Here is a 27,127-nt window from a genome sequence, read left to right as displayed (position 1 = left end):
TACTTCTTGCATTTCATACAGTCTGATTGATTCAGAAGCGACGAACTTGTTTCTGGTCTGGCTTTGGGTAGCTTGGAAAGCTTACCGAGATTGTCAACAACTTCATCAAACCATTAAAAAAAAACAAAAACAAACAAACAAAAACAGAGAACGGTCCTTCCAGAGAGAGAGAGACCCCTGTATAGCCTGTATAAGCTAAGCTTTGAATTAAACTCTCCTGCTTGATTTACTTTCAGAAAGGATCCTTCAGGACTCTTACTTCCCCTGTATTTTCTCCCAGGCAACTAAAAGTGATAGTAATGACTTGGTTAGAAGGCTGCAATGCATTAAATCAGGAGTCCAAGTACGGAGTCATCATTTTGGTCGTCCATTTGAAATATCATTGCTAAAGACACTTGTTGCTGGATATTTCTCCATATTTCATATTTCTCCAGGTTTAGGGAGTTGAAATTTGGTCTTGAAGAGATAACTGCTTATTTTAGTAAAAGAATATTAAGGTATCATTTAGCCTCTTTCTAAGGAGGTTAAAAATAAAATTGCTCCCAAATGTGAAATTCTACACATTCCTATAGAAGAAGCAAACATTTTAAGCAGTAGCAATTTAAATCAAAGTTTTTAAAAAAATTATCTCATTTGCACTATCTCTTCCTTATGAGGAGAAGCTAAAGGCAAAGAGTACTGGGTGGTCTTCACACCAGGTTGTAGATTACCACAGTCTCTGGAACCACGGTTTCAGCGAGGAGCCTCTGACTTCCCCTCACTGTTGATTGCATCAGACTTTCAGGGGGATGCTCTCCAGAGTTTAGAACCTTGAAAAGCCACGGCACTAAGACAGCTTCATAAAGATTTCAATGAAATGGTTTTTAGGCAACCAGAGAATTAATGTTTAAAACGAACAAAAAAACCCAGCCTCCAGTAAAAAGGACACTTGAGATAGCCTGGAAGGTCATTCTGATTATCTCTACCCTCTGATTTTGGTGTCGGTTATCTTCGGTGTCTTTGTGCTTTTAGCTGGGCGTCCTGAAGCTGTGACTGGAAATACCCATTTCTAGCAACAATTGTTTTGGTGAATCAAATCCTGAATTACAGTAACACTCAAGTAAGGCAAAAGAGTGCACCTTTCAACTACGTATCCATTTTTTAAAGTACTCAGATGATATGCCCCCTTAGAAAGGCACATCAGCTCCCTTGGGGAGCTCTGACAAACCCTGAAACTTGCGTGCAGTCTTTCGTTCGTGCCCACTTGGCACAAATGTCTTGAACATGCCAAGGTTTCTTTGTCCAACCCTCTCTGAATCTGGATTAGAACACCACATACAACCAGATCCCTGGTGATCCTTAGCCCTAAAGGATCTGTGAGGCTGTGGAATTGCAGCTCAGGCTAACAAAGCTGTGGGGACTTTGGTAGAAGTGTGGAGAAACCCTTGATGAAGTTTTCCACATGCTCTTAGATTACCCAAATTGTAAGGAAGAAATATGCGTTGAAAGTTTCAAATGTAAACGATTTCGTTACAGTATTTCAGTACAGCCATTTACATAGGTTGTGGGGTTTTTTCCCCCTAACTAATAATAACCCACTTTTGTCACAAAAAGCAAAATGAAGAACTTAGTCACATGGGTGTGGTCAAAGTATTATCTTCCTCTTTGCCTCCTTGCCAACAAATAAAATGTTCTTTCTTCATTCGACAGTCGGGGCAAGGTGCTGAGGCAATTTCTCTGATGTGTGGTTGTGTTGAGTTGGAGAAAGGGTACTTTCCAAAGAGGAGATAAAAATCTTCCAGGTTTCACTGTGTTTCTTCAGTCCAGAAATGCAGGTTGGTTACCAAGAGGTTACAAATTACCTTTTTGCTCAGAACTTTTTTGAAGAATGGAAACTGCTTGGAAAGCTTTGCACAACCCTGAAGAGCTCGCACTTAGGGAGATACTCTTTCTTATTTGTGAAGCAGGGTAGGATAGCGGGGCTAAGATAGTAGCAGGTAACACTTAGTATGTGCCCGGCGCTATTGTAAGCACACCACACATATTAACTCATTTAATCCCCACAACAACCCTAAATGGTTTTTATTATCATCCCCATTTAGCAGATGAGAAAACTGAGGCACAGGGAGGTTAAGGGATTTATCAAGATTCAAACACCGGACAGGCCTGATTCAAGTCTATTCTCCTAGCCACTAGGCTGTACTGCCTCTCAGCCTCTTGAGTCCAGGTTCCATCTCTTGCTAGCTGCTAGAGCACTTTACTTCTCTGAGCCTCAGTTTCCTCATCTGTGAAGCAAGACTACAGATGATAATAAAGACTTAACTATTTAGACTTTAGCCATGAACTGCCCAGGCATTGAGAGCTTTGCCTCCCTGGCATATATAGCATGAACATGCCAGTTTCAAAGGAAATGTATCTTTGCAAATAAGCCAACCATAAGACTCAGGTCCTTGTAAATTTCAACTATCATTCTTGCTTAGGATGTATTGGACTGAGACACCGTGTTTTGTTTTTTGTTTTTTATAAATTTATTTATTTACTTTTGGCTGCTTTGGGTCTTCGTTGCTGCCCACAGGCTTTCTCTAGTTGCGGCGAGCGGGGGCTGCTCTTCGTTGCGGTGCACGGGCTTCTCATTGCAGTGGCTTCTCTTGTTGCGGAGCATGGGCTCTAGGCGCGCAGGCTTCAGTAGTTGTGGCTCACGGGCTCTAGAGCGCAGGCTCAGTAGTTGTGGCGCATGGGCTTAGTTGCTCCATGGCATGTGGGATCCTCCCGGACCAGGGCTCGAGCCCGTGTCCCCTGCATTTGCAGGTGGACTCCCAACCATTGCGCCACCAGGGAAGTCCCTGAGTCACAGTTTTTAATCAAAGAAAGTGTATGAAGATGTGTGTTTGTGCATGGTGCAGTTATTGGTCCGTAGGTCAAATACCAAATTTTCTAAAAGCTCATTTTCACTATATTGGACTAAATATTACCTTCTATTGTAGGCATGGGGCAGCATGTCTTGTTCAGAAGGTGTGTGTATGTGCGTGTGTTTTGCTAAAAGTGACACACTGCAGTACGCATGTTAGACTTCAATAAAATGTTTCTTTAAAGAAAAAAGCAACACAGGAAGAACTGAGTTTTGCACTAAACTATTTTCATTGGATTTGTGACTCTGCCTAAAATTTCTCTTCTAGCACTTCTGGTGACATCTTTACTTACACATGAAACTGAATTTCCCCAAGGTTCTATTTTACTCTCCCTGTTCACAGAAAATGTTAAAACTTATAATGGATAATTTTTCAGAACTGAAATTTTTATCAGTGTCATAACTTTTGTATCTCCAAAACTCTGTTAGGAAAGTTCAATTCATTGTGACAAAGGCAATATTTCTAGTTGTATTTCTCACTGAAAGCTCAAACTACCCACAGTGAGAATTTTCTTTTAGTAGCAATTGCTGAGTTACCAACCTAAGAGAAAGTAAGAAGGGATTAGGTAGGGCTACGGGGGGAAATTAAAAATTCGTTGATGCTAACACAACATTGTAAATCAACTATACTCCAATAAAAAAATTGTTTTAATTTAAAAAACCATATATATATATATATATATATATATATATATATATATATATATATATATATATATATATATAGTTGGACTATATATATATTTTTTCTAACAATAAGCAAATGGGGTAAAATGTTAACAATAGGTGAATCTGGGTAAAAGGTATATGGGTGTTATTTATACTATTTTATTTTTTACAACTTTTCTAAGTTTTAAAGTATTTCTAAGTAAAACAGAATATGCATATTATATAGTAAATATATTTTCTGTTTAATAAAACAAATACGCTGATGCTGCCTAAGAAATGGCACCTCTCATCCCCATCCAACTTTCTGATCATTTCCCTTAAGAGTCAGCCATGATTATCTGTCATCCATTAGTTGTTTAAGGCTGTTGAGTGGTTTTCCGTGGGAAAACCCCTGACTCGCCTCCCTCTGCCTAGTGGCTTTCTAAGCTCATAAAAAAGTAGAATCTTTTCAACACCAGGCCAAGCTTGGGCTCTGAGGGAGACAGATCCAAGAGCATTATCCTACCCACACACTTCTCCTTTGAGAAGTTCAGAGCTGAATGACTTTGCTGAAAAGGCACCTGGAAACCAGAGCTGTTTCTATATAAACAAGCCATTGCTTTTTAAAATTATTGAGGTGAACGTGACAACTCGTACAGATGTAGTGGTAAATAACCAACTTGAAGCCTGTCCCACTGCTTACTAGTTGTGTGACCACAGGCTACTTATTTAACTTACCTATGCCCCTTTCTCTCATCTGCAAAACAGGGCTGTTAATAATATTGATACTCTATTGTTTGTTTGTTTTGTTTTTTAATTTTATTTTTTATTGAAGTATAGTTGATTTACAATGTTGTGTTAATTTCTGCTGTACAGCAAAGTGACTCAGTTTTTTATATATACACACACACACACACACACACACACACACATTCTTTTTTATATTCTTTCCCATTATGGTTTATCCCAGGACATTGAATATAGTTCCCTGTGCTATACAGTAGGACCTTGTTGTCCATCCATTCTATATGTAATAGTTTGCATCTACCAACCCCAAACTCCCAGTCCCTCGCTCCCCTTATAGATACTCTTAAGAGTTCAACTCGATGATGAAATTATACAATGCTTGTAGAATGCTCTTCACAGTGCTTGTACATTGTAAGGACTCGGTGTTCAATGAGTAGGTAACTATTTTTATTAATTTTGTGACTGTGTATGTATGTGTATGTGTGTATTAGGAATCCTGTACAAAATAGTACTTTGTTAAAAACTGAGACTCTATAAAGTCCTATGGAATGGTGTTGTCTGATGGGGGGGTTGTGTAAGTTACGCGGGTATGTTACCCTTGTAATTAATGAGTATGGAAACACATTGAGTAGTTCTGTCTCCTTTTCAGCCTCTGTCCCTTGTTTTCATTGCCACTCAGGTATGCGATATGGCTGGCTCCAAAAACGAATCATTAACAGTAAGGTCCCTTTAGGACGTTGAATTAACATCAAGATAGGGGTGGGAGTAGGGAATTTAGACTCATCTAGGTGGCTGTGGTGACAGAGGCATAAAGGCAGCAGCAGTCACTGGAATAACACTCTATCCTGCTGATGAGGGATTATCCAAATCCAAGAGAAAGTCCATTTTCTGGGAACCCTATATTGTCCCGTGAGGTGTGAATTATTCATCCTGTCTCACAATCCTGCAGCACTTCCCAAGGATAAAATTCCCAGGGGGAAACAATGAACCCAAGGCTGGGGACTAGGGAGAGGTGAATGATTCACTTCTCAGTTGCAAAATTTAAGGAGGAGCCAAAAAATATAGTAATCAAATACTTATTTTAATATGTTAAAAAAATCAAAATGAATGCAAAATATCTATGATGAACAAAATACTAAAATATTCATTAAAGGCAGCATCCAATCCTGCACTTGCAAGATCCTGCCTCACTTGCCTCACCCCAATCCTAGCTGTAGTGAGCCCCTGCATGACAGAAGAGACATGTTGTGTATAACGATTCTTCTGCATGAAGTCAGTGTAACTGCAGGGCAGAATGTGTGGCCCGATTATTGGCAAGTTAATTTCTACTAGAAATGGATCAAGAAAATTCTTCTGTACTGTATATTAAAAGGATACCTGTTATGTTTTTGAGAGTAATAATAACAACAGTGGCTAAATTTTATTGAGTGCTTACTATGTGACAGTCACTGTGCTAGGCCCTTTACATAATTATCTCTTTTAACACTCACAGTAATCCTATGAAGTAAGTATTAACCCCAAGAGGAGACTAGGGGTCAGAAAGTTAAGTAGCTTGCTTGAGTTTATCCAGCTAATAAGTAGCCAGCCCAAGCTGAAGCTGTAATTTATCCACACAGGGTTTGAAAAATCACTCATTATTTGTCTGAATCCTTTGAATCCAGTATATAAATCTAGGTCAATATAGTTTTAAATGTGTATAATGCACCCAGGATGGTTTTATAGGTTTGGGTGATGATCTAACACAGAACAACTTTACAGTGGAATTACTTTGAGCTAGTCATGTGTCCTGTAAGACTTATGCATATGATTCCAGAGATATTCCAATAGGAATAATTTCTTCCACCATTGCATGGCTTTCTCTGGTCACTTGCTCTGCTTTCTTCCTTGTTTCGTGGTATTTCTTGGGTTGAGAAAGAGAGAGAAAAAGAGGAGAGAGATGATGTTAATGGTGGTGATGATGAAGATGTTAGTGGTGACGGTGATGTGACAATTGTGATGATGCTGGTGGTGGTGGTCATCATGGTAGTAGCTAACATTTATTGAGGCCTTATTATGTGCCAAGTACTGTGATGTGAGCTTTATTAGCATTAATTCATTTAGCATCAAAAAGCCTATGAAAGGCTGATTAATTCCCATTTTCTGATTGAGAAAATGAGTCTCTGAGAATATAAGTAACTTGCCCAAGATCACAAACCTAGGCAAAAGACAAGTAAGGCCTGTGCTGTTAACAACTATGATGGAAGAAAGGGAGAGAGGGAGCGAGGGAGGAAGGAAGGGAGGGAGGAAGGGAGGGAAGGGAGGGAGGGAAAAGAATTAAATGGCACAGTTTTAGATCAACCTTCCAGGTTCTCTTTGTTTTGCATTCAATTAAAAAAATTTTTTTTTATTGAAGTATAGTTGATTTACAATGTCAGGTTAGTTTCAGGTGATTTTAACTACCCAAGAAGTTCCTGCAGGCCGTAGCTGTGATGGGCGTCCTTTTGGCTTCCAACTCTAACACCTTCACAGAATTATCCCCAGAGAACATACTTTAGAGGTACCCAGGGTACTGGGGATTTTATTTCTCTAGGACTTTTTTTAGGATTAAAGTAACCTTATGTAGAAAGTTTCCATTTAATATACCTGAATTAAGGGCAGGCAGCAAAGGGGTCATGAGTATACTTAAATACTTAGTATATGTCATCAGCTCACAATTTTTATTTCTAAGGGTTTAGAGTGCATTTTACCAAAATTTTAGTGCCCAGGTATCAGGCTATCTCTGGAAAATGCATGTCTGAACCAGAGACAAAACAAAGTGGGGAGAACTTAAAATGTTTTATGAATTTCCTCTTTGGAAGAATCATAACAAATCTGCTGTATTAGCATCGATCTCAAATAAAGCAAACCTGATTAATAAGCACTGTGAACTGAATGTTATAACAACTGGCTTTCTGGAAGGGAGAATGCCCTGGTTTGTGGCATTTGCCAATTTCCACAGGGTAAAAACCCCCACTGAGGCCTATTTCTAGATATCAATGTGATACCCCTGAATGTAGAGTTGGGAAGAGATACACAAGATCAGCTCTCATGTCCAGCGCACTATTACACCCTCCTAGGGAGGAGTCATTAGATGATCAGCTTTTTCACTCCAGTGCCTAATCCTGGAAAACTGCCACTTCCGGACTCACTAGCTGTGTGACCTTGGGCAAGTCACTTCACCTCTCTGGGCCTTTGTTTCCTCCTCTACAAAGGAGGAGCTCTGTGGAACATCCCCTTCACCTCTAATGTTTTAAAGTTCTAGAAGGCAGTGACTCCTGCTTTCTCCAACATCCAAGTGCCTTTAAGCGCCTTTCTGGAAAACCAAGTTAGTGCTGTGCTTCATCCAAGAGTGCCTCCAATTTCATCTACTGAGCATAAGGTTTGGAAAGGCGTGACTTACTCCCTTTTGCCTCTTGAAATGTGTAGCCAATGGGGCATCATACATTTTTTACACTTCTTTTGCTAGATGTGAGATCCAGGAGAAAAAGCATGGATGTTCCAGGGCTTTCTTGTTCTCCTGGGGTGGGAATCTGTGAGCGCGATGAGCTGATCCATCCGTCGCTACATGCAGTTCCTACCGCCCTACCCTTTCAGCAGCAGAGAAAGAGTATTGATAGCAGTCTACCTTTCCCTTTTTATTTTTTAATAGCCAAAAGCCATTTACAAGAATGGGAATTACTTACATAAAATGGGGGCTGGGGGGAGTTCGTTATTTTTTTCCCCTGAAAGGTGGCATATCTCTCAGCAAAGAGAAAAAGGCACGTTGCACAAGGCTTGCTGGCAGTGATAGAAGCCAGCGCTGGTTTGCCCGTTGTCACAGCCAAAGCAAAATGCCACCTCTGCCTAGAAGCCAGAGTGCCACATTCCTCTTTTGTGTCCCTGAGATGCACTCATCATGGGGTCCTGGTCTTGTAGGTTTGGCCAGGAGGTCACCCAGGTTCCTTTGAAGGTCATTTTCCAACCCCAGGAGGTGGGAGTCGGGGGTAGGGGGCGTTGCTCATGACTCTCAAAATAGATTATTTGAGCCCCCCAGATTTCATGTCAGAATAAGTCAGTAAATGTGGAATTTGAGGCCTGGGGTAAACACAAGAGGTCCCCCAGCTGAGGGTAAAGTAGGGCTGTAGAAACACCCATGACCTAGTCATATTCCTATCCCTAGCCCCTTAACAAACCCAGATGCAGTGACAGCAAGAGCTCCAGAATCCCAAGGCAGGAGGTGCCAAAAACACCTCCAAATAATCACAACACCCCCAAAAAATGTTTCAGTGAAATGTTCTCGCTCCTAGAGGAGAAAACCTGTCCATGCCTGAAGCAGCTTGACCAGGGCAAACCGCCACTCCTATGTGGAGTGAACTGCAGATCTCAAGAAAAAAATCCCTACCCCCCCAACCCCGCCTGCTCCCTTGGGGAGGGACAGAAGGTTCCTGAAACTGACAGTTTCGCCTCCGTGATCTTTAAAAGAGCAGAAGCTGGCTGTGAGGCTGCAGTGCTGCCTTGATTGGGGTAGTGTGGTCTCTGTTTGCGGCTGGGCTCCAAGGAGAGCCACAATTGGCTCTGATGAGGAAAGAGCCTAGAAACGAACGATTGCAAAGAGGGCTTCGGAACGCCATGGCTGAGACTGTGTCGTTTCTTGCAAGGTGAAACTTGGCAGTTCTACCTTGCAAGTAAAAACCCAAATTAATTTTTTTTTTAAAGAAATTAAGTCAGAAACAAGGCTTCGGAAAAACTGTGAGTGTTAGGCATAAACTGATTTTGGATGATCTTTAGGTGAGAAAGGGTGGAGTTACCATCAGAAACATGTTTTTATTTATGCTTTTCAAATCTCCACTGGTGTGCGTGTGCGTGTGTGCGTGTGCGTGTGTGCGTGTGCGTTAACAGGAGAGTATGCAGTGTTTCAATTCTCTAACCACTTTTTTTTTTTTACATCTTTTCTGCACACAGTTCATATACATGCCCTATAAATCAATATATAGGTCCATCCACACCTTTTCATTTTATTTGTAAATTGTTTGGTATAAGCGGGAATGCGTAATGAAACCTGGTGAAGTTTAAAAGATTAGATTTTTTTTTTTGTACTGACACTTCATAACACTGTTCATATGTCTCCGAGTGAGATTTATGAATATATGAGCAGTACTGCAAAATTATACCGCACCAGAGACTCCGTGCACCACAGGGGTGGCAGTCTAAAGTGACACAGCTTCAAGCATTTTTCACAGACAAGAAGCAAAATTTAACCCCCTTAAGGGGAAGTATGATTTCAACAGCTTGAAATGAGCTCATTTGTAGATGTTTTTTTTTTCTCTCATCTTCCATAATTTTTTGGTGTTAAGATTAAAACAGATTGCACAGCCAACGTAAGGCCACATAAGCTGCCCAGAGTATAATTTGGCCCTTAAAGAGAAACCCTCCTTCATTGTCTTTATCCGAATGCCCCTTTAGGGTAAAGGAAGGTAAACTTTGCCCTAAATTCCTAAGGCTCTCAGCCTGATTCCCAGAATTGTCCTAAGCAGACAGGGTCTGGATTTTTTTCAAAAGGTAAGTAGCAAGTGGCATCGATTGGTTCAGTGGAGAAGCCCCCATCGTCTTGGACACCCGAGACAATGGCGTTAGGACACGAACAGTGACTTAAATCTCGACTGAGTAAAATGAACCAACAAAAAGGAGAATCAGAAGAGCAAACGGTGGCCTTTATGAATTGATTGTATATGAGGTGTGTATAGTGGAAGAGTTCTGTTTTCGATTCAAAGTCCAAACCGATCTCTTTTCGGCTGATCTGGTACCTCGGGATTTTTGCGTCAATCACTGTTCATGATCTGTGTGCTCTGAAATTCTCTTTAACCATTTTGTTTTCCTCTTGGAACAGAGCAGGTGCTCACACGTGGCCTGTTTCGTCTCTGCTCTTAAATGCTCCATGATGTGTTGGCTGGAGAACTTTTGTCTTTTTTTTCAGCAATGGTACAGCAGCTCCATGAACGTGATCTGTACCTGGCTGACGGACCGGATGGACTTACAGCTTCACATTTATCAGTTGAAAACACTAATTAGGATGGTAAAGGTAAAAGAAAACATAATGATTCTCCTTTGCAAACAGCTCACTGAAATACATTTCATTGGCAAGCTGCAGAACTTCCTTAACACAAAAAATATTAGTTTACATATAAAACAAGGTGATTCCTAAAATAGTATCTCAGGCAAGAAAAACCGGTGAAATCACTTTGGGATGCCCGGTTAATTTATTACTCAGACATCAAAGGGAAATTTAATAAAAAGGAATTTGATATTTTATCCAGACTGGAAAAATACTTTATGTATTTGCCATGCAAATATACTGCAAGGGCCATCATGCCCTTTGCATTAAACGTTCAAAAGCTGGCTTTTGGGTAGCACTATGCTAATCGCATCCATTACCAATTTCATTTATGGTTTAATTAAATAAAATTTTGCCACGATTAATTTAATAGAAATATTTCCCTCCGGCTCTTTCTAAATATGTCCTGGGATCATTATCAGGATGCAAATCAATATTGTTCTTGTAGTTAATTGAAGTAGTTTCTCTTACAATGCGTGTATACAGTCAAATGTAAAGGATCACGAAGGTGAGGTAACATACCCTGAACGTAGCTTTTTTTTCCCCCCTGTTCTTGTGTGTGTGCCTTGGACTAATGATAATTATTTCAGCGTGAAATCTCAGTGGTTTACATGAAATAATAAGATCACAGAAGGGGGTAAATACATTTTTGATCATTTCAGTTTCCATTTGATGCTTCACCATAGAGGGTTTTAAAACATTCGTATGCAAAAATCTCATTCAGAGCACAAAGTCTCTTTCAAAATATTTTAATGATAAAACGGAGGTGAATTTCCATTTCTTAACAGTTTGCCGAAAGTCCTCCCCCCCTCCCCCCGCCCCCGCTATTCCCCCCCACCGCCGCCCCATTTCTTAGTCTCTTTCGGATTAGCGCCATTTCATTGAAGGTGCTCCTCTACCCCAGTGCTGACTTAAAACCAATTACTGTTCCGTTGAGTGTAATTAAGGAGAATTATTATCATATGCATTTGATCTCACAAAGAGTCCTCCCAGGGAAGGTTGCAGACAGCAGTGTACTGCAGCTCTTAAAAAAGAAATCTATGCACTTGGACTAGGCACCCAGCCTAATTTTCATATATTTAAATTTCAGTTCCTTAAGGCAACCTCACTAACCATTGCCTGACCCCTTGCGTTCCATTTTCTGGCTATAAATACTCTTAAGGGGAATTTTTTCTGTTTGACCCTTCCTGGGTAGACATGAAAAGAAGACATGAATTTTAGTGTGTTAGAATATCTTCCCATTACTGATTTTCAGATTTTTGTTGAGACTGTTAGAATTAGCAATACTTTATTAAGAAAAAAATACAAGTCAGAGAGGAGGTTTCTTCTTAGCCTCTGCCAAAAACAACACAAACATGAACCACAGGCAAGGGACACAGAAACATCCCTGCCAAAGGAACTCCTTCACTTTTGCCAAAAGTGGGCCCAGCTTAACTAGAGCCACAGCACAGAGGGATGAAGCAGAATTCACCACCTCTTCGCTAAGTACGTTACCCAGGGGCCTCCTTCTCCGAGGCAAACTTCCAATGATAATTGGCTTTCTTTCCTGCCTCTGCATCACTCGGTTTATTCGTCCATTCATTCATTATCCAGGAAGCATTTATTCATCCAACCTTGGACAAATATTAGTTGAGCCCCTACTTGTATACTACAAGATGGAGTATTTTTTAAAAATGACTCTATGTGGTCCCTGCCCTTAGACATTCAGAGTCTGGCTGGGAAACGCACTGCTCTGGAATTTGACTAGAGAGGAGAATATTCAAGTGATTTCTACCTTTTTCCCATCATATTCTGGCCATCAATTCTAAGTGATTGAAAAGTACAGAAAAATCAAGTAAATCACCTGGATATCTGGTCTCCACCAGACCTAGCATTTTACTCAGCCTCCTACCCTTCCCCCTCCAGGTACAGACACAGTTCCGCTAGCTACCTAGCCTTGCAGCTTGATCCATAGTTAGGATGACCTTTGAATTTAGTGTCGAAACCAGATTACTTTGAAGAAAGAAAGAAGCTGCTACACATAATCCTACTGGGACCCTAGATATAAACTGGCAAAGGGTACACGTGGTCATCCTAGCCATAATCTTTTATTACTGGACTTCACTGAGCTGAACAGCATTCACTAGTTAACTCTGCAGTCATTAATTACCACATGAGACCTTCAGGAGTGGTTGACATGGTGATTGACACTAGGACTGCATCAGATGGACTCCCAAAACCAGAAATCATAATGCAAGTGGCGCTGAAGTATGTTACTGTTCCTCCTTTTGACCCCTTAGCAAGTTTCCCATATCAAGAGGAGAAACAAACAGCAGAATCAGTAGCTGAAATGATATGCAGCGTGATGAGGAGAGTTGTAGTTAGAGAGGGACCTTTTGCAAAAAAATGTTTTGTGAAGTAGACAACAGCCAGATGCTTCTGGTCATGTTCAATTAACGCGACGGGATTCCTAGAAAAACAGTCCCTGGGATACCTAAGGAAATCCAAGAGAAATCGCCTGAAGGAACAAAGAAAGAGCTTGTGGTACAGCAATACCAAACCATTGTTCTTGAAAAAGAGCCAAATTTCTTCCCTGAGACCATGAAGTTGTGAACAGAATAGATACACTTCTTTCCTAAGGAGATGAGAAATGTCACATGCCCGCAACATATTGATGAGGCATTAACGCTCCATCTTCCCCGTAATTGTTGCTGCCCGTGATCGGTTTCGTATACCGACATGCATATGTCTGTCTTGTGAATGAGACAGAGGGATACGCAGTTACAAGCCTCACAAATACTAAGGACCAGACTGCAGCAGAAATCGTAAAATACCATCATCATTTGATCCATTATTTGTGTGTTATAGCCCCTCACACTGTCTATCATATGATACGATACAAACCTAAGAGAAAGAACCAGACCAAAAAAAAAAGAACCAAAACAATTATGGAACATTTCCCTTTACAGAACTGAATAAACACAAGCTTATGTTCTTTGCTTTGTCTCATCTAATACAGTTTATCCTGTCACCATTTCTCATTTTCTGTCATTCAACAAATCTCAGTTTTCAGTACAAGTGAAATCTGAGCATGGTGGCTTTTCATGTGACAGTGCATGAAGTGTGACACTTAGCTGAGGTCAGTATTCTCAACCCCATGCTTGCCTTGTGCCCTGTCCCTCCCTTCATGGAGATGAGATCTCCCTCATCACCGCATCTTTTCCCTCCTTAGAAAACCTATAGAGATTTCCGACTGCAAGGAGTCCTGGACTCAACCTTAAACAGCAAGACCTACGAAACCATCCGGAACCGTCTCACAGTGGAGGAGGCCACAGCGTCCGTGAGCGAGGGCGGGGGTCTGCAGGGAATCAGCATGAAGGACAGCGATGAGGAAGACGAAGAGGACGATTAGAACGCTTGGGCCTGGAGTCCACTAGGACAGAGTCTTGTAATCAATGCATGTCCTTAGTCTGTTAGTTAACCCCATTATGGAATTTTCTGTCAACTACCATGCCATGAGATGTGTACTGATACAACTGCCATTTTAGCTACGTGGTACCGAGATTAGCAAACGACCTTCGACTCTACGATTTCCTGAATCCATGTCTATATGTTTACAAGCAATATGGAGCACCATTCTTTAAATACCGTTTATGGAGAATACATAGCTCAGTTGCTAGGTGTATCCCTGTTATCAGCAGAGTTCAATGATGCTTTGTCAACGTGCTGTGTGAGCGTCGACGGTAAATGGATGTGAGGGCGAGTACGCCAGGTACTTTCTTTGTTTCCCGTATGTGGATGCCAGTTACTTAAATGAGTACAATAAATGAATTTAACTAAGACACATAGATCTGCTTTGTTTTTTGAAAAACAGAAGGCAAGTCTCCAATAACCAACTTTCAGTTCTTTCTGTTCCCCTAAAACTGAAAAATGAACCCTTGGTGTCCTTGTTAACCCATCCTTTCATTTATCCAGATAGTTACCCAAAAAAGGATGGCTACATACCAATGGATTGATCCTCCTAATTGCCACGGCAAGGGCGATCCTATCATAACATCCAGCACAGTTCAGAGCGACTGTCTTCTATCAAAGTTCATCCTATTAAATGTTACGTTTTGCTTTTATGTTTCAATAACCGTATATGTTAAAAAAAAAAAAGACCTGAATATTTAAATTATGACCCTAGACTATAAATGTGTTGATAATAAGACATGGATATTTCCTTCAGTAGATTGTAACCATAATTTAAATTATTTTGTTCCACACTGTTTTTTATATCTGTCATGTACATTGCATTTTGATCTGTAACTGCATGACCCTGGGGTCCTCTGCAGAGCTCTTTCTTTCTGTGTAAAGTAGTAGATCCATCTTGCTTTTGCCTTATATAAAGCCTACAGTTAGGAAAGTGTGGAAAACTGTGGCTTCTCAATAAATAACTGTTCAAATGTCCCAAGAATACTTTTGAGTCTTTTTTTTCCTCTGTCTCCTTTGAAGCCAGAACTGAAACAGGCAAAGCAGGAAGACGTGCGGAAAGAGGAGGGAAGGGGTCATTTTCATAGAGTGTTCTCGAAACTGTTGGAGTGGGTAGTTTTCAAACGCTTGTCTCCACGAGAAGCAGTCTAAAATTCCATTAATTCAGACTCCACTAATTCAGAATCTGTGGGCATTTGGACATGTTGGGCTGATTACACTTGCATTATAGGATAAATAAGGGTTTGCTAAGCAAGAGAGTAGTGTAAACGAGAGAAATGTTTCTCCTGTATGAAGAGAAGGCCAACAAACTGTTTTTAAGCACCACTTTAACAGCAGTGTTTGCATTCAAACAAAGCGTGTGCCAATTATATATGATTCTTATATATTTGTTAAAGCATTTTACAAGATTCTCTAAGATATGGAGTACTCTTCTCGCTCCCCAGTCCTTGTCAGCCATATAATCACCTAAGTTTAAAAGAAACCAAACATTTTGGTAGCCTTACCTGTTTTATTTGTGCCTGCCACTAAATCAAGCTGACCTTTACTTGGGGCTGACTGCGGTTTTAGAGAAACGACTCCTTTTTCAATTGGACCAGGCAGAATTCTCACCAGTTGGTCTCGACAGATCAACCCCTCTAAATAACGTGTCTCTGTTTAATCCTTGAGGTCTGCAGGGACAAATCACCAGTACTTCCTGCCCTTAGTACTTCAAACAACTCCCATTTATTGAGCAACTATTTTATGCCAATAGTTGCCATTATTGGGCAACTATTTTATTATCAAATGTATTTATTTTATACATTCTGCATGTCTTAACCGCATTCAGATCTCACAACAACTGTAAGAGGAGAGGGCTGTTATTATCCTCATTATAGACGAGAAAATTGAGATCAGAAAGCTTAAGGTAACTTGCCCTATGGTTACACAACTCCACTCAGAAACGTTAGAGATACTAGCATAGAACTGTTCAGACGAATGATGGGGATATAGCATCAGGTGCGAAAAATCTTTGATCACCTAACAGCACGAAGTTAAGTCAGTGTGGCAAAGGTAGAATTTTGTGAAATATATTTGTATTAATGATATTTTGAGTTGCAAAACTAAAGCATATTTCTCTCAACAATTAAAAACAACTCAAAGATGCACAAGAGAGTGTATAGGATTGGAAAAAGGAAGAAAGTGCTCAGGAGCCTGGAGGAGTGAGTGAGATAACTAACCAAGAGGCATAAAGAGAAACAAGTTAGACAAGACCTTAAACCAAGTTTTTTTTTTTTTTTTTTTAAGTTTCCTTCAAAAGAAGAATTCGCCACAGCCTAGCACTGAGGGTCCTTTTGGATACCATCCCCCAGCAGGACTGCCCTGGAGGGAGGGCTGTGGAGAAGGAAATGACATCAGAAGAGCTCAGAGACAACAACAGCAACAAAACCGACTAAGTTCAAGTCTCAGGTTATCATTGCCACAGACTCAAAACAGAGCTCTAGCTCTGGGGACCTAGAGCTTTCTTTTTTATTCCTTTGGGATGTAATCTGAAGTTTTCTTTTCCTTTTTTTTTTTTTTTAATTAAAATACAATACACCTGCAGAAGAGTGCACACATCCTAAGCATACAGCTCGATGATCTGTGAAGGTGGCCACACTCTTTGAATCGTCACCAGGTCAAGAACTAGAACACAGTGAACACCCCAGATAGACCCATGCTGGTGCCCCTTCCCAGTCTCTCCCCCTCCTTAGGGGTAACGGTTATCCAAAGGCAACCCCTATCCTGGTTTCTAATTGCATCAGTTAAGTTGAAAGCTTCGTGCAATTAGACTCACAGTACATATTCTTTTATGCCTGGCTTCTTTTTGCTGTATGTCATACTCTTGGTGTAGCTGTGGTTCATTTCTTCCCAATGCGCTATAGTATTCCAATGTATGACTATACCACAATTTACTTATCCATGTTAACGTTTCGTTTTTAGTTTGGGGCTCATAGGAATCATACTGCCATGAATTTGTTCGTATGTATCTTGTGGTGCAATTGCTGGGTCAGAGGGTAAAGATATGTTGCTCATTTTTAGGAAATACTGCCAGTTTTCCACAGAGCAGGAACAAAGTTACACTCTTACCAGCAGAGGATCAAAGCCCCCTGACAACAGTAGGTACTGGCCTTGACAGTACTAAGTATTGTCACTAATTTTGGTCATTCTGGTAAGTGGTGCAGTGCTTTATAATTGTAGTTCACTGATGACACAAACGGAGTTGATTGCCTTTCAACACATGTATTGGCAGTTTGGGTAGCTTCTCTTGTAAAGTGCGTGTTTACGTTTTTTTCCCTTTTCTTAAAAGAGGAAAATTCTAGAGTTATTTGAAGGCTGGTAGGGAAGAGGCCTTAGGAAAAAGTGCCAGATGGATGGTGAGAGAGCGAGATGTAGAGGGAAATGCTAACCTGATGGAAAAGCATTCACTATATTAACAATCAGTCCACAAAGAGTTGAGTCCATACTGGCTGGGGAGTGCTGGAAACCCCCAGGCTCTCTCTCTAATCCATTCCCTCTCATTAGCCAGTGGGACCTTTCTAAAAGGTAACTGTGCTCTTGTCCGTCCTCTAATTAAAAGAATTCAGTGGCTCCCCTTGCTCATAGAATGAAGCCCAAATTGGTTAAGGTGACGTACAAGGTCGTGTATGATGTGATCCTCACCTACCCCTCCAGCCTCCTCTGCTAACCCTACACCTCTCTCTCTCTAGGTTACAGCTACCCCTGCCATCTTTCACTTCCTGTGCACCGTGATGCTTCCCACCTGGGCCCCTCCCTCTGAGCACTTCATCTCTTCCTTCACATCCCAGCTAATTAAATTTGACTTCCCCAGGGAAGCCCTTCCAAACCCTGCCCTCAGCCCAGCATCCATTTCCCTGGTATATATCCTCATGACGCTCTCTACTTCTCTTTCATACTATTCATCACACTATTCATGGAGGAGTTATCTGCATCATTACATGTTTCATGTAGCTCCTCTCCACTTCAGGTGGATGTGATCTGTGCCAGCTTCCCTACTCTATCCTTATTGTAGTCACTCAATATATAATTAATAAATGAAGGCTGAAAGTACAAAAATGTTAAGTCATCGGATTACTATTCTCTTAGAACCTTCAGTCTAACCGGTATGACTCTTCAAAAGACTTATATAGACTAAATACTGTAAGATTCAGTGGAGGGTTCAGAGGAGAAGGAAAGGAAGCCTTCCTGGAGGAGGGGGTCTTGAAGAGCCCATAGAGAAGACAGGAAAAGACATGGACCAAAGCAGAGGGAGGTGAGGGGATGTGCCACTTGGTTGACGCTGTTTTATTCTCTGACGGATTCCCAGTGCCTGTAGTAAGCAGTCAACAAATACATGTTGACTTAAGACATTAATGAATATGCTCAGTGTGTTAGGGGAGCCTGGCTTCATGGAAAGATTTATGCAGGGGGTTGGGAGAGATTAAGATGGGAAGGGTGGATTAAGGTTTCCAAGGAGGACATCTAGTTTCATTTAGTTTGGGCTTATTGTTCCGCATAACAAAGAGCTAACTAGGATTTTTATTTTTTCAAAATATTTAAAGAAATTTTTTAAGTTAAAAAAAAATCAGAGCAGAATTCTATGAAACAAGAAGTTGAAGTCTCTCCCTTCCCCAACCCATTTCCCCAAAGTAGCCATTGCTAACAGATGGGCATATATTCTTCCAAATATGTTCAAATTATATATAAGTATATTGGATATATATTTATATATATAATACATATATCCAATATCCAGTTGGATATATTTATATTTTTACATATTTATATATATATATATATTTAAAAATATATTTTCACAAATGGGATTGAGCCTGAGCCTACTAAGGCACATCATATTTTTCACTTATCAGTGTAGGGCCATTTCCATGTCTGCACATACAGATTTTCGGTATTACTTTTAATGCTTGTGCTGTATTTAAGGAGATTGTCTAATCAAAGAAGAAACAAGAGCAAAATAAGGTAAACTAAAAATCCAGGATGAAATGGAGGGTGGATCAAAACATAATGGTGGAAATGAGCCATCTGTGGAAGTGACCCAGGAGTCTGTTTGAAATGTGTGACTCAAGAATTTCTGAAACACCCCAAATTCAACCCCAGTCTAACTGCACTGTATTATAATGATTTTTTTATGTGTCTATCTCCCCGCTAGACTGCCAGCTTCTTGAGGTCAGGAACTATGCATCTATTTGTGTGTGCCAGGCTGGTGCCTGGAATATAGGCACTCAATAAATGTTGGTTGAATTGAATGGGTGAACATCAGAGAGGCACACCTGAGTATGATCATGACTAAGAAAGTATAAAGTAGGGACTTCCCTGGTGGTCCAGTGGCTAAAACTCTGCACTCCCAATGCAGGGGGCCCGGGTTCGATCCCTGGTCAGGGAACTAGATCCCACATGCGTGCCACAACTAAAAGATCCCGTGTGCCGCAACTAAGACCTGGCGCAGCCAAGAAAATAAGTAAAATATTTTTTAAAAAAGAAAGTATAAAGTAAATTTATTACAGAATCCTCTCTCTATAAAGAAAGAATTACTAAAAAAGATGATGACTCTCAATAGCTTTAGGAAAACCATCCACCTCATCATTAACGTGACCTGAATTTCCGGTGCCGGCGTGAATAGTCATGCTGTCATAAATTTGGGATTCTGTAAGAATTTTAGGAAATCAACCAACCAGTAAGGGTTGTATCATTATTGTTTCAACATAAATTTTAAGAAGTTCATTTTATTTAAACTTTAAAATCCAAAATAAGTGGGTTCTTTGTGGCCAATTTCCATCAGCACATGGTTAACAAATCTGAAATGAAATCACATTATGCACAATTTTGCAATTCTGGGTAAACAAATTTTTTAAAATCAATATTCACCTTTTATTCAAGGTTGTTTTTCTTCTTCATCTAAATACTAAAATTATCATCTGTTTTCCTTCTTATGAAACTATGCATTTCAACCAAAGTCGTAAATCTGCCTTTGTTGTAACCAAGCAAAGGAGGAGAGGGTGCCATCAGCCAGCAGAGTCCTCTCCCCTGACGGCCGCACATTGAAGGTCAAAGAAAAACACTACACAACAAGTGATCACAGCCACCAGCTAACAGAGGAATAACAAGATCACAATTACTACAAATAAGAGGAATGCAAAGGCTGTAACAAAAAGCTGAGTACCCAGATAAAATTCTTTCTTATTTCCTAAGAATCTATGATGTGATGGCAAAAAGCAATTGTAAACATGGTTAAGCTGGCATATTTTCCTCTGTCCATCAGAAACAAGTTGGCTTGTTTCCTGGGTAGTGAATACAATTGCAAAGAACAAACAAGGCTTTGCTTAAATCTCCAAGCAAGAAACATGTGATTGAAGATAGTACGGATTTTAGAGAAAGCGTTGGAAATTTTGGAACTCACTTAAAAGAAAACCAAAGGCAGCATAAGAAGACAAATACTGCCAGTATTTGGTGCAAAGAAAAGTACAGGTTAGGTGGAAGCTATGACCAGGTTTCAAACTCTAATGTCACTGTATGAATGTCACTATGTTATTGTCCTGAACTAGGCACCTCACTCGGTCTCCCCAGTCAACCCCTGAAACAGGGCTTTGAGCACAATAAATTCCTCCACAGTGTTCTTTAGTGCAATTACTTTCATTTTAAATAAAAACCACCCTTCAAAAAAAAATCAAACATTAAGATTATAGACTGAAAATTCCAGAGCATATGGAGAATATCGACATCGCAATGTATTTGGAAAGTTTGAACTCTTCAGAGGACGCTTTAATTAAATGACAGTCTCTAGTTTTGTGATACTACAAGTTGAACTCCTACGAAATAATTTTTGGCAGGATGAAGAGATGTCTTTCTCTCCAGAACTTGGAATAGTTCTGATCAAATAATTCTGGAGAGATTAACCTAGACTAGTGATCTCCCAATCAAGGAAATGGGTTTCTTTCTACATTGAAAAGAAGTAAAACCATCTCTGATCCATTTCTTCTCCAACTTTTAGTCAAATCAATTCTTATGTTTCATTGATTCTAAGATAAAACTCTTTTTTTACATTTTTAACGTCTCTGAAATTGGAATTCATCCTTCACTGTAAAAAAAACAAAAAACTCACATTGCATCTACCCTCTGCCACCACCCCACCTCTGCAACAACACTGCTGTACACACAGTATTAATATTTCTTTGGAGAATGCAGGGAAAAGGAGGTATCTGTCCCAGGGAAGAGCCTCCCACACAGTGAACTGAGGGCAGGGGCAGAGCTAGGAACTGACTCAGGAGTGGATGAGAAACAAGTGTCCATGTGCCCCCAGGAGGTAAGAAAAAGATGGTTCTTGAGATGGGGAGGGACTCAGACCCTGTTATTACAAAGGATAGGGGCTCAAACCACTCAGTTTAATGTTGAAGTAAAGGTGAAAGCAGGGGCTGCAGGATCTGTAGACCGTGGGTGACAGGAATAGCGCGAAGGAGTAGCAGGTGGAGATCAAGAGCACAGGTTCAGGTTCTGGAGTCAGGCTGACCTTGGTTCTGATTTCAGTCGGTGGTAATACCCACCATGTGACCTCAGGCAAATTACTTAATTTCCCTAGCCCTCAGTTTTCTCATCTGTAAAATAGAAATAACCAGAATAATACCCTAAGCATGACCTATTGTTACAAGCTCATTAAAAGAAGGACCCAAAGGCACAGCAGCATTAGAGAACCTTCACTGCAGCTGCGAGTTAGACCAGGGGCATCCAGGGACAGGGCAGTTGCCCAGCAGCAGCAGCAGTCCCAGCAGAGCTGTCCCTGGGGCTCTTCTGGCTGTGCCTCACCTCGCTTGTCCCTTGGTTCCTGACCGAACCTGTCTCCCCAGCCTTCAGTGGATTCTGTGAGCTACTCCATAAACTCCTTTTCTGCTGTCAGTTTCTGTTGCTGGCGACCAAGAGCTCTGAGTGATATAGGAGGGATTCTGGGAAAGGGGATATATTTTTCAGTGCATACTGTTTTATGTTTGAATCTTTTAACCATGTGCATTTATTACTTTTTCAAATGAAAAATATTTTAAAGGAGTGTAGTTTAAATAAATCTACTGTTTACAGTGTCTCAACAGAGCATCATCTGGACAAGAAAAATGTGGAATTGAAGCATAGTACTAGTAGCAGGTGCAGGATGGAAGGTTAAGTATTACCCTCTAACCTTTGCTCATGTCCTCTTACAGGGGAGAGAGTCTGAACCTGGAGTGTTTGGCTAGAATTCAAGAGGTCCATGAACTTGAATATGACCAAAAAAAAAAAAAAGGAGGTAGCAAACCACAGTAGCACTTGCATTGTCTGTGACTTTGTCACCAAGAGAAATCACAGATATTTTCATATCACATTACAGTTGTTGCAATATCTCAAAATATCATTTACACTCATCAGTACTTCTAAATTTCCTTAGGATTACACCTGCCACCAGATCTTATTTAATGCATTGAAAAGGAAGCTTATATATCACTGTGCCACACATTTATTTTCTAAAGTTTTTGATAACCATATATCAATGCAGTTGGTCTCCTTTGGAATTGTACCTATTTTATGCATTTTAAAGCATTATGCTGAGAAGGCGTCCCTAGTCTTACCAGACTGTCAAAGGGGTCTGTGGTTTACATACTGTACACATACACACACACATAAACACACACACTCACACACAGAAAAGTTGAAAATTTCTGCCAAAGCTCTTCCTCTTTCGCTTCCCCATCCCACTCCTTGCTTTATCCATTGTCTCTCTTCCTAATTTCCTTACCTATAAAATGGGGACCATGTCTTTTTCTTTTTTATACAAACCTTGTAAGCTGTAGAGTTTTAATTCCTTGAAAGAAAGTCAAACCATCAAACTGACCAAAACAATTTGACAAATGAAAGTCTACAGTTTACTGTTTGAGGATATCAGTAGGTCGTATTTTTGTATTTCTAGATAGGATGAGTTAATGGTTATGAACAATGGCTGTGGGATCCCATGCTGGCTTGCTCTGAGCGTTGGCTCTGCCACTCACCTAAACATGTGGCCTTAGGCTAATCACCGATACACACTGAGTCTCATTTACTTCATCTGAAGATGAGGATAACAAGTCCACTTGCTTTATAGGGTCACACTATTTATGCAATAGTAACAGAAACTGGTAATAATTGGTAAGCTCACAGGACCTGGCACACAGTAAGAAACCAGAGTAAGCAGTTGCCTCTAGGGAAAGAGACCAGAGATTTAGGTGGAAGGGAGACTTGATTTTCATTGCATACTCCATTACGTTGCTTGAACTGAGTAAGCATTAGCAATTATTTGAATTGCATCCAAAAATTCATTGAGTCTGGAGACACAAAACTCTGATCTACTAATAACCTCCTAGGTGATCAATATCAATTTATTTACTCTTTTATGTGCCCTAGGTGAAAACTTAATCTAGTCTGCAAAAAAATTGAAGGAGAATTCTTCCTATACTTGACTATATTAAATAAGCAAGTGCTCCAATTTAATTTAACGAGAGGGATAGAGATTTCCTTGCTACGGCTTTTCTTTCGTTCCGCAAGCAAGCTCTTATTTATAGAATGTTAAGTTTCTCCTGTACAGAACTTTGTACCACCTCCACTTCCACCCCCAGGGGACCTATGGAGGTGTGGGTGGGAGAGAGCAGGAGCTCTAAAGGAAATCCTTATTCTGTAATTAAAATAAATATCTTCTCAATATCCAAGGAAAAGTCTGGGAAGCCTGCCTTCTCTTCAGTTAACAACTAGGTACCTTCTAAAATATTAGTCAGGAGAATAGAAGCACCAATGTACATTCCAGAACCATAGAGGATGAAAAGTCAGTCAGCCTTTGAACTACGGTCGGTAACTCAGAATCTTGATCTGTGCGGAGCATCCTTACAGAACAGTGGAGAAAATGTCTGTGTTTTTAAAACCAGCGTGAGGTCTGTCCTGTCCTTAGACACTAACCACACGTGGGGAAAAAAAAAATACATGTAGTGCAAAATGCAGGGCTGCAAGCTGAGTTCAGGGGTGTACATGGCAGAAACATAATGAAAAGAACATAGTTCTGTCAGGCGTTCGATTCATCCAACAAACCAGGTGTGCTTGCCGTCCAGGTGGTGAGTGTGAGTGACAGCAGTGACCAAAACTGAACAAGAGATGCCCCGCCCTCCAGGAGTGCACAGACCACGGGACTTAGACAGCAAAGATTTGCTGTCAAAGGAATGTTCAAGAAGGAGTGGCAGTAAGAAGGACAGCATCTAAAGACGTGAGTTTTCAAAATTGCCAAAACCGTAGGGATGCTGTCAGCAAAATGCAGACTATGAAAAGAAAGCTCTATAGAACAAAAAAAAAATTTTGATTTTTTTCAAGAAATAAATTGCAAGGGGAAAAAAAGAAATGGAGAGAAATCTATAAATTAAAGGAGACTTAAAAGGCATAACAACCAACCAGAATGTAAGGACCTTATTTGAATCATAATTTAAACCAAAGATTACTTAAAATTCTGACATTTGTTCAAAAACTGGAAATTGGAGTGCTGGGTATTTGATGATATAAAGAAATTATTGTTAATATTTTAGGTGATGGTAGTGAAGTTATTTACGGATGACAAAATAGTATGTCTAGGACTTGCTTTAGAATAGTATGAGGGGGTGAGTACGTGGGGATGTACCTGAATCAGAATTGGCCATGGATTGGTCTTATTGAGGCTAAGTATATGGGTTCCTTATTTTCTTCTGTACTTTTTTTGTGTATGTTGTAAACTTCTCATATTAAGATTTGGTTATTTTTTAATCATTAGGAAAGATTCAGTAGAAATCAGAGAGGTAATGAAAAACATGCTGTTCTCTGGTTCCAGAGAAGATGCTGAAGATCAACATGAAAATCTAGCTCTTGGGAGTAAATAATCTTCCTTGCACCCTCTCTCCTGTTTGTGTGGCATGGGCAAGACCGCTCTTCTCATTTCTAGTACTTCCTTTGCCTGGAGATTCTGGTTCTTTTTCTATGCATGCTGAGAGGTGTGAACTAGTTCAGCTGCCTTTGGGAGGGAGGGAGACCACATTAGCCTCATTACCTCAAGGCTCTCACTCTTGGGGCTGGACCTACAGCTACAGGTCAGCACCCACATGCAGGACCTAGGGGGAGCTGGCCTGGGAAGGGACAGAAGGTCTAGAAGACGTAGAGGGTCAGCAGCTCACTTTCTGACTGGTGGCTTCTGAAGAGCAAGGTCGTGAGGAGGCTTCTCAGGAAATGCTCAAAACCTAAAGCAAACTGGAACCATTTGGATGCCCCAAAATATGTGATACTGGCCCCCCTTTCTCTGGATGGTTCTTTCTCTGGGACATCCTTTCGCATATTTCTTCCTCTCTTCTGTCACCCCAGCCTGTACCAGCATTTCTGCATTCCAAGTTCTCTATAATTTGGCACCTGAGTCTGCCCTAGGCAAGAACATATAGGCAGAAATAGCAATGAGATACCGTTTGGGATCTATTAAATTGGTAGGGATTTTTAAAATGACAATGCCCAGTGTTAGGGAAGGCACTGGGAAAGAGGCATTGTACCCCCTCTTGGAAGGGCAATTTGTCACTTGGTATCTAAAGCTTTAAAACTGTGCATATCTTTTGTACAGTAATTCTACTTCTGGGAATTTGTCCTACAGGAATTAGCTATGCACAAAATTAATGTGTGAGAATGTTCCTGATGGAACTATTGCAAAAAAAAAAAAAATTGTGAACAACCTAAATATCCAACGACAAAGGACTGTTTAACTCGTGTTAAAGCCAGAGAGTGGAGTACTACAGAGACATTAAAATTGTGACTTAGTTGCATATTCAAAACACGGGGTAATAGTCATACTATATTAAATGGAAAAGCAGATTATAAAACAGTATATATTGTATGATGTCAACCGTGTAACTGCAGAGAAAGAACATATGCCAAAACACTGTCTGATTTCTGAGTAATAGGATTATGTACAATTTTAATATACTCCTTTGTAATTCTCTGATTTTCCCAACATTTTTCTGCTTTTTAAATCAGAAAAAAAAAAAAACCCACCTCACTTTATTTACAAGAAGAAGCAAAACAAGTACAGAGCAGAATAAGAAAGCTTGTTGCTCTCTTCTCTCATCTTTCCACCAATCAGACTGAAGGACCGTAGTTATGAATAACAACAGTTATTGTAATAACTATAGCAAATGTTCGTTGAGGGCTTTCCTGTGGACAGTCACGGGTACTGAGCTCTCTCTGTGCCTTTTCTCATTTGGTCCTCAGCACCCTGGGACCAAGTAAGTGTTCATCTCCTGCCCAAGGTAGGCAATTGGGGCTTGCAGAGATGTTTAATAACCTGCCTGTGGACCCATAGCTCACAGGTGAGCCAGGCTTCGAACTTGATATGATTCCAGAACCTTCTCTGATTCAAAGATACTCAGCCCTACAAAGACCAGAAGGGAGTTTCATGCTGTGTCTTAATATCCTAAGAAATGCCATGCTCCATCCAGACCAGAATTCTGTCTCTAGAAAAAAGCACCAGACAATAAATTGCCAAAGGAGCAGTCTACCCACCCATCATGGAAATGCCTCTAGAAACCTGGTATTTATGAATTCATCCTGTGGCCTCTGTTGGAGTGAGAAGTTTTTAAATTTTTTAACTTCACCGTCAGGGAGTTCTTTGGGTATGTTTTTGTTTTCTTTTTTACTTTTTCCGTCTAACTCTGCCCTCTTTCAGAGTCTTGGACCATCCTAGCCACGCCCATTGTCCTTTATCCATTTCTGGGCCCATAGCCTGGTTTACAGAAGGTACTGATGCATGCCTATTGGCTGAATGAAGGAATGTAAGTGGCATGAGGGCAGGGATTGTGTCTATCTTGGTAGGCACTATATTCCTGGCATCCAAATTGTAGGCCCAGTACAGAAAATCTCAAGATAGGTGTACTAGCTAACTAATGAATGAATTACATCACCTTGGGTCTTATCTTGTCTCACTGTTTCAGAATCGGAGAATTTTTATCTTTTTAGTTTATCTAAATTAGAGCACCAGCTCTTAGTCCTCACCCCACCTTAATTGCTTTAGTTGTAGGTTCTTTATATCTTTCTTTTTTTAATTTTTAAAAATTTTTTATTTTTTAAAAATTTTTATTGGAGTAGAGTTGATTTACAATGTTGTGTTAGTTTCAGGTGTACAATAAAGTGAATCAGTTATACATATACATAAATCCACTCTTTTGTTTAGATTCTTTTCCCATATAGGCCATTACAGAGTATTGAGTAGAGTT

The 27,127-nt window shown here is 40.3% G+C and overlaps 1 protein-coding gene across 24 annotated transcripts in view; it reads left to right on the top strand.

Annotated features, from left to right (window-relative positions):
- The window catches only part of CADPS (calcium dependent secretion activator), a 490,529-nt gene extending 475,703 nt beyond the window's left edge, over nt 1–14,826 (top strand). For all 24 annotated transcript variants that reach the window (XM_082412095.1, XM_082412104.1, XM_082412101.1 and 21 more), the window contains 2 exons: nt 10,254–10,358; nt 13,603–14,826. In XM_082412095.1, coding sequence (XP_082268221.1) covers nt 10,254–10,358; nt 13,603–13,782 — 285 coding nt within the window. In that variant the 3' untranslated portion in view covers nt 13,783–14,826. The remainder of the gene's footprint in view (nt 1–10,253; nt 10,359–13,602) is intronic.
- The last annotated feature ends 12,301 nt before the right edge of the window (nt 14,827–27,127 follow it).

The sequence above is a fragment of the Balaenoptera physalus genome (genome assembly GCF_965194825.1).
Source record: "Balaenoptera physalus genome assembly, chromosome: 11".
NCBI classification, from domain to species: domain Eukaryota; kingdom Metazoa; phylum Chordata; class Mammalia; order Artiodactyla; family Balaenopteridae; genus Balaenoptera; species Balaenoptera physalus.
Note: the sequence above shows the minus strand (reverse complement) of the source record. Positions and strands in the feature narration are given on the sequence as shown.